General features: G+C 36.5%; 1 protein-coding gene across 1 annotated transcript; it reads right to left on the bottom strand.

Annotated features, from left to right (window-relative positions):
- Positions 1-2,027: 2,027 nt before the first annotated feature.
- On the bottom strand, positions 2,028-3,126 carry LOC102414278 (olfactory receptor 5K4-like). The gene has a single exon (XM_025294237.3). The coding sequence runs from the start codon at positions 2,961-2,963 to the stop codon at positions 2,028-2,030; it is 936 nt and encodes a 311-aa protein (XP_025150022.3). The 5' UTR covers positions 2,964-3,126.
- Positions 3,127-8,088: the final 4,962 nt, after the last annotated feature.

Genomic DNA, 8,088 nt, shown 5'->3' with positions numbered 1-8,088 from the left:
GCCTGGAAAATTCCATGGACAGAGGATCCTGACGGTCTTACAGTCCAAGGGGTTGCAAAGAGTTGGATATGACTTGAGTGAGATAGTTAACTTAGGCAGGTTGATGAGTCCAAGCCTAAGGCCCCTTTAAGGAGGAGGTAAACATTCTTTCTTTTTCACTTTCTTTTGTCAGAAACAAGTAGGTCTCATAGGCAACAGTATCACTTGTTCAAGGACATGCCTTTTTTGAGCTTCAGATGTATGTTATGGGAGAAGGTCTGGGTAAAAACTTCCAGTCTTTAGCTCTGAGTTAACCTGGAAAATCCCACGGATGGAGGAGCCTCCTGCAGTCCATGGGGTCGCTAAGAGTCGGACACGACTGAGCGACTTCACTTTCACTTTTCACTTTCATGAATTGGAGAAGGAAATGGCAACCCATTCCAGTGTTCTTGCCTGGAGAATCCCAGGGACGGGGGAGCCTGGTGGGCTGCCGTCTATGGGGTCACACAGAGTTGGACACGACTGAAGCGACTTAGCAGCAGCAGCAGCAGCAACCTGTTCTTTCTGGCTAATCTTGTTCTGATGTCATCCCAGGATGTATGTTACAGGAAAGGGTCTGGGCAAAATTCTCATAGCCTTGACATATTTTTTAATCTATTTTCAGCAGCTGGTTGAGAAGTATATAAGGCCCCGCTTAAACTAGTGAGGCGGGTACTCTCATGCCCCCTTCCAATGCCTCTTGCTGGACACTTTCTCTATCCCTTTTACTTTAAATAAATTCTACACAAAGCTCTGAGTGACCGAGACTGTCTTTGGTCCCAGAGTTAAATCTTCTCATTTGGAGACCATGAATCCAGTGACACTGTTCACCATAAGCTATCATGAACTACTGAGCACACGCTCACACATGCAATTAGTTAGCTTGCTTCTAGTCTCTCTCTCCCTCAAACTCATCTACTTGTGTCTACCAGGTCAGTTTTCTGAATAAGAATTATCATTTCAGTCTGCCAGAAAATTTTAAGTGTTTCAAACAGTCTACATAGAATCAGATACAATGTTTTCCATTAGCTAAACAAGGTAAATCAAGGCAAATTCTTCTAAACATTTAATTTTGATTCTTTGTCGAGTTATTAAGTTGAAAATACTGATCTGAAACAATTCTATAAGAATAATCTGCTGCTGCTACTGCTGCTAAGTCGCTTCAGTCATGTCCAACTCCATGACACCCCATAGACGGCAGCCCATCAGGCTCCCCCGTCCCTGGGATTCTCAGGGCAAGAACACTGGAGTGGGTTCCCATTTCCTTCTCCAATGCATGAAAGTGAAGAGTGAAAGTGAAGTCACTCAGTCGTGTCCTACTCTTAGCGACCCCATGGACTGCAGCCTACCAGGCTCCTCCGTCCATGGGATTTCCCAGGCAAGAGTACTGGAGTGGGGTGCCATTGCTGGTAATAAAAGTTATTATTGAGTTTCCTCCTGATTTAGTCTGGTATTTGTGGAATTTGGATTAAGATCTGCCGGACAATTTTGAATTTCATTCATTTATCTTTAAACCAACATAGTCTAATGATTTAAAAATACATGAATGAAATTCAAAATTGTTCGGCAGATCTTAATCCAAATTCCACAAATACCAGACTAAATCAGGAGGAAACTCAATAATAACTTTTATTACCAGCAATGGCACCCCACTCCAGTACTCCTGCCTGGGAAATCCCATGGACGGAGGAGCCTGGTAGGCTGCAGTCCATGGGGTCGCTAAGAGTAGGACACGACTGAGCGACTTCACTTTCACTTTTCACTTTCCTTCACCAGAGAAGGAAATGGCAACCCACTCCAGTATGCTTGCCTTGAGAATCCCAGGGACGGGAGCCTGGTGGGCCGCTGTCTCTGGGGTCACACAGAGTAGGACACGACTGACGTGACTTAGCAGCAGCAGCAGCAGTCTAATGATTTATAGATTAATACTTTATATAAGAATATAGTTTTCATTTTCTGTGTCCCTTAATCTATAAATCATTTTAATAAAATCAGTTTTCCATAGAAGATTAAGTTTGTTTAAGAATATTATAGGTCCTCATAATTTTTTTCAGAACATTTATCACTTCTTTATTTCTCAGGCTATAAATAAAAGGGTTTAATAAAGGAATTACTATTGTGTAAAAAATTGCCACTGGTATATCTTTATCCCCTTCTTCAAATGGTCGAATATACATGAGAAGACAAATGTAGAATATTGAGACAGATAGAAAGTGGGATGCACAAGTAGATAAGGCTTTACCTCTCCCTTCTCTGGATTTCATTTTGAAAACAGTGAAAAGAATGTAAACATAAGAAATCAAGACAGTGGCAATGGTAATGATTTGAATTGGCATTGAAAAAATATATATCATTAGTTCATTAATATAAGGGTCAGTACAGGAAAGTCTATATAGTGGAAGAATGTCACAAAAAAAGTGGTCAATTTGACTAGATCTACAGAAAGTTAACCTCAGTAGAAGTCCTACATGAATCATAGAATGCAGGTTACTAGCTATGTAGGCTCCTGTGGTCATCTGAATGCAGAGTTTCTTTGACATCATAGTGTGGTACTGCAGTGGTTTGCAGATGGCCACATAGCGGTCATAGGCCATTGCTGCCAGGAGAAAGCAATCTGCAGTTTCAGCAAGGCAGAGAAAATAAAATTGTACCATGCATTCATAGAGGGAGATCATTCTGTCTTTAGAAAATAAATTCTGTAGCATCTTGGGGGTTATGGCACTGGAGCAACAGAAATCCATCAGAGCGAGGTTACCCAGGAAGAAGTACATTGAAGTGTGAAGATGACGTTCCATAAAAATCAATGCCACCAGACCAAGATTGCCCACCATAGTGATCAGATAGATGGTAAGAAACACCAGAAACAGAAGGGTCTTCAGCACTGGATGATCTGTAAGTCCTTTGAGAATGAACTCAGTTGTCAAAGATTGGTTTTCCTTAGCCATTCCTGGCTTTTCAGCTGGGATAGAAATGGCACAGAAATGAGATTCTAAATTAGAAAGTATCTAGTTCTTTCCTCTAATTTCCCCACATACAAAAAGAAAGAAGCTCATCTTTAATCATCCTGTGCTGTGTCCTGAATACTAGTACATGCATAGTAGATTAAGTCTGTGAGAATAAAAGTATCACAGACTGTGTACTGAGGGGTAGTCTAGAAATCCTGTGTAAATTCTCAGGGCAGAAAACATTTTTATGCATGAATTATCTAATGCTGATGTACTAATTCCTGGTTAATATATATAATTTGACATTTCCAAAATTAGAAGACATAAGAAAATTTTATGGTGTTTTTTTCTCCAGGAAAAAAAATTTTAAATACAGTCCTATGGGATTGATGTGGTGTTTGAAAATAAATTAATTTAGACATTTAAAATGTCTAATTTTTAAAACTTCCCGGAATCACAGTTGGCTTTAAAAATTATTTCTCTTGCTTAGTATCCCTTTATCAAGGGATAATTTAAAGGAAGACATTTTAAGCCTTTAAGACAGTAAGAATATAGAAATTTTAGAAGTTTTATTAATAGGTTAATTTTGTTATCATTTTTATATTTATTTCATCACATTTTGGATCTTACTACTATGGTGGTATGGCATATGCCCTCAAGAAGTTATTATTCTTAATTATTCATTTATCCTAATACTTCCTGTCTTTAGGTTTAACTCCTAAATACATGTTTAACATTATAAGATTATGAGATTACCAACTCTCCATTCAAAGTGTTTATATAAATACCTATCTTGTACTCTATTATGGGATTCCTAGGTGGCTCAGTGGGTAAAGAATTCACCTGCAATGCAGGAGACAGGGATTCGATCCCTGGATCTGGAAGATCCCCTGGAGGAGGGCATGGCAACCCACTCCAGCATTCCTGCCTGGAGAATCCCATGGATAGAGGAGTCTGGCGGGCTACAGTCCATAGAGTTGCAGAGTCGGACACAACTAAAGTGATTGAGCACAGCACACACACTCTGTTATACCTCTTCTAAGCAACTAGTGTCATTTTGGTGAATCCCATGGAGGTTCTACATTTATTATATGATTATGTTTACAAACTCATCATTTCCTTCTAATGCACTATATATTTATTGGAATTCACTGATCACCCAGATTTATTATAAATTTACTGTAGTAGTTATTATTACAAGAAGGATAAGTTTTAAGGAATGGTAAAATCATATTTCTTCTTTTCCATAAATTAATCTTTGGTTTCTGAATTTTTCAAATAAATAATGTTGGAGAAGAACCTGAAAGTTCTTCGAAGTATATTACCTTAAAAACATTTCGTTTAACTTTTTCCCTTTCTTAGCCCTGTCTATTCTGAACTTAATACATTGGTTTTCTTTTTGTTCACATAGCGTCATGAGGTTTTCTAGAGCTTTATCACTAGAGGGCTGTAAAATGAGTAAACTATGTTTGCCCTTTATAATGTAGATCTATAACAGTTTTTGAAAAATCTTTCAGAATTAAAGTATTTTATGAAAACTTAGTAAAAATATTCAAAGATGGTGTTTTATTATTTTAGCAATACCTGATGGTGAGTCAACTAAAGTTACTTGTCATGTGGACTATGGATTAGTTTTCAATAATCATATTTTATAGAGAAGATATTGGATCAGAGTAGTCCTGAGTGAAAACTCATTTTCTCTTCCCCAACTTGAAACATACATTATTATATAAATTAAACTGAATTAGAAATCAGTTTACTTTATCTCCCAGAATTATTTTACAGAATTTTGTATAGCCTTACCTGTATATCTGCTGATAAGACAGTGGTCCTTTTGCAGTCAAAATAGGTACTGTGTCTTGTTATGGCCTTTCAAGTGTCTTCAATTTAGAGAGAAACCAAGAAAATTATTAATTAGATAATATGAGTAACCAATTAAAAATGCTGACATTTTAGGAAAATGGGTGTTTCTGCATTTTAACATTTTAAATAAATTAGAAATTAGTCCTCATATTTTGAGTTCACTGATATTTTATAGTATGTAATTGGCCACCTGATGTTATTTGCTTTTAGCAAAATTAATATTAAAACCTTGGTCTTGAAAACATTTGGGAATCAATTATGAAAATTTAGAACACTCCATCCACCAATATGTCAGTGACAATAATTATATTAGCCTTGGAGCAAAGTAAAAGTTTTCCATTTATTCTAAAGGGATTTCCTTGGTATCTGCATCAAGTGTTTCTGCAGAAACTCTTAACCTGAGAGACATAGTTCCCAAAACAAAGGTAAACCAAAGAGCATCAATTTAAGATGGATATCTTTTGAAAGTCTGAGGTTAAATCAAATGGCCATCTCTAAAGCTAGCTTAAGGATCATGTTGATTTTTCAAACACTTGATCAAAATAAAACTGTGATCTAGGTATATGGGGACACAAAGAAGGACATAACTTAGAGCTAAGAGACGGCATCACAAAGAATTCCAATCATTCTTCAAGGAAAAGCTAAATTTCACTAAGCAGAAAATGTGTGGTGAGGTATAATAGGAAGAAACAGCATATTTAAGGAATAGAGAGTAAATCTGGGTAGCCAGAGACTGTGTGTATTCTAGGAATAGGAGGGGCTGAGAGGTTCTGGTTGTAACTGGTTCTGTTTTTGACACCCTCCATTTTGCTGACATTGCTCTCTCACCAAGATAACTTCTTCCTTCCTAATTGCCAAATTGAAATGCATTTTTCAATTATTATCTTAATTAGCTATACGTTAATAATTAGTCACTGTTGATTACATTCTGATACTCATTGCCTCCTCAGGATTCTATGATAATAATTTTTATTCCTGCATCTCTGAATTTTTTCTCAGTATTATATTAGATCCCTGGGAGTTGGTGATGGACAGGGAGGCCTGGCGTGCCGTGGTTCATGGGGTTGCAAAGAGTCAGACACGACTGAGCGGCTGAACTGAACTGAATATTAGATCCTCTTTTCCTCACAACTATGTATTTATTTAATTAAAGAAAGCCCATCCTTGAGTACATTTAAAAAATCATGGCACTTTGTTTTAAAAAACTATTAATTTATAAAGGATTTTTCTTAAAAAAAATTTTTTTTTGATGTAGACCATTTTTAAAGTCTTTATTGAATTTGTTATAATACTGTTTCTGTTTTATGTTTTGTTTTTTTTGGCCACAAGGCATGTGGAATTGTAGCTCTTCCACCAGGGATCGAACCCACATCTCCTGTATTGGAAGGCGAAATGTTAACCCCTGGACTTCCAAGAAAATCCTGTAAAAAGAATTTTTCTAATATTTAGCTTGTAAATTACCATATTCCTTGATGTCAGTCAGCTGCTCTTGCTAACTAATCAGAATGTGTTGAATATATGTTATATATATATACATATATATTTAAATGGACCTACACCACATTGAAATTCTTTAGAATATTTTTATGTCCTTCTTTTCTCAAAACTACTTTTGCTCTTGGGGTCTTTTTGTGATTCCACGTGAATTATAAGATTGTTTTTTTCGATTTTGAGGAAAACTGCCATTGGAATTTTTATAGGGATTGCATTGAATCTATAGCTGGCTTTGGATAGTATGGACATATAAACAATATTAATTCTTCCAGACCATGGACATGGGATATTGTTACTTTTTTTTTTTTTTTTGCATCTGTTCTAATTTCTTTCATCAATGCCTTACTGTTTTCAGTGCATAAATGTTTTACCTATTTGGTTCATCTTACTCCTAAGTATACCGTTGGGTTTTTTTTTATTGTTCTTCATTCAAAAGTTATTTATTGAATGCTGTGCCAGGTATTGGAGTAGGAAATACAACCCACTTCAGTGTTCCTGCCTGGAAAATTCCATGGACAGAGAAGCGTGGTGGGCTGTGGTCCATGGAGTCACGAAGAGTCGGACACGACTGAGTGACTAAGCATGTGCGCATGTGCCAGATATAAAACTGGAGAGACAAGCATTAAACAAAATTGTGTGAATCTTTTATATTTACAGCTGTGCAATGCAGGAGACCCCGGTTTGATTCCTGGGTCAGGAAGATCCCCTGGAGAAGGGAAAGGCTACCCACTCCAGTACTCTGGGCCTGGAGAGTTCCATGGACTGTATAGTCCATGGGGTCACAACGAGTCAGACGTGACTGAGCAACTTTACTTCACTTCATTTCACAATTGTGAAAACACTACAGTGAAGTAGAGTAGATGTGTGAGAAGCTTAACCTTAGCAGTGCAATCGGAGCAGGTTTTCTTACCGAAGTATCATTTGAGGTGATGGCAATTAAACAGATTTACAGGGATCAGAAGGAGAATGAGGAAATAGATGTGACTTAAACAGGGGTTCAAGATATTCTTGATTTTATACTTTAAAAGTGTTGTCTAGGAGTTGGCTAAAGCATCATATTAGACTTAACTCTCTTCTGAAGACTTAAAGTTTAAGTTTGAGGATACACATGAGAAACAGGAGTGGTAAGCATAAAATTTGGCCCAGTCAGTCCTTATAATTCTCTTTGTTAAACTGCCATATACTGAGTGTGATTAGTTGTGTGTTTCATGTCAAGCATGAGCAAGTATTTCTGAAGTTCATTTTGACACTTTAGGTTGAGTGCCACCAAGAGGGTTGTATGTCATTCTTGGCTCCAGACTTTGTATATTTGTTGTAGGATTTATATTGCCAGATGGAACCAGTTAACTAAATTTATGTACTATGGATGCTTATAAGGCTGAGTGTCTTGAAATGAAGGATGATTTTATTTGTGCTATAACTGAAATAGGAAAAATTAATTTATTTTAATAGCATTAAAATATATATACAGTATATATACTTCTATACACAGTAAAGTAATGAAAAGTAATATAAAGACTTTTATACACAGTAAGGTAATGAAGCCTCTAAAGTTTGCTGGGAACATGAAAGCTTCTGGCTATTTCTGCAAACTTTAATAAATTAAAATTTGGTGATAATCATTATCATTGATATATAGTAGCTGACAAAAAGGCAGAACATAATAGGTGATCTCATCTAGGTTTCCCATAGCTAGCAAAGTAATACTATAAATATTTTATGTTTTAACTTTATTTTTTATTGGAGTATAGTTACTTGACAATGTTGT

The sequence above is a fragment of the Bubalus bubalis genome, chromosome 1 (genome assembly GCF_019923935.1).
Source record: "Bubalus bubalis isolate 160015118507 breed Murrah chromosome 1, NDDB_SH_1, whole genome shotgun sequence".
NCBI lineage: Eukaryota > Metazoa > Chordata > Mammalia > Artiodactyla > Bovidae > Bubalus > Bubalus bubalis.
Note: the sequence above shows the minus strand (reverse complement) of the source record. Positions and strands in the feature narration are given on the sequence as shown.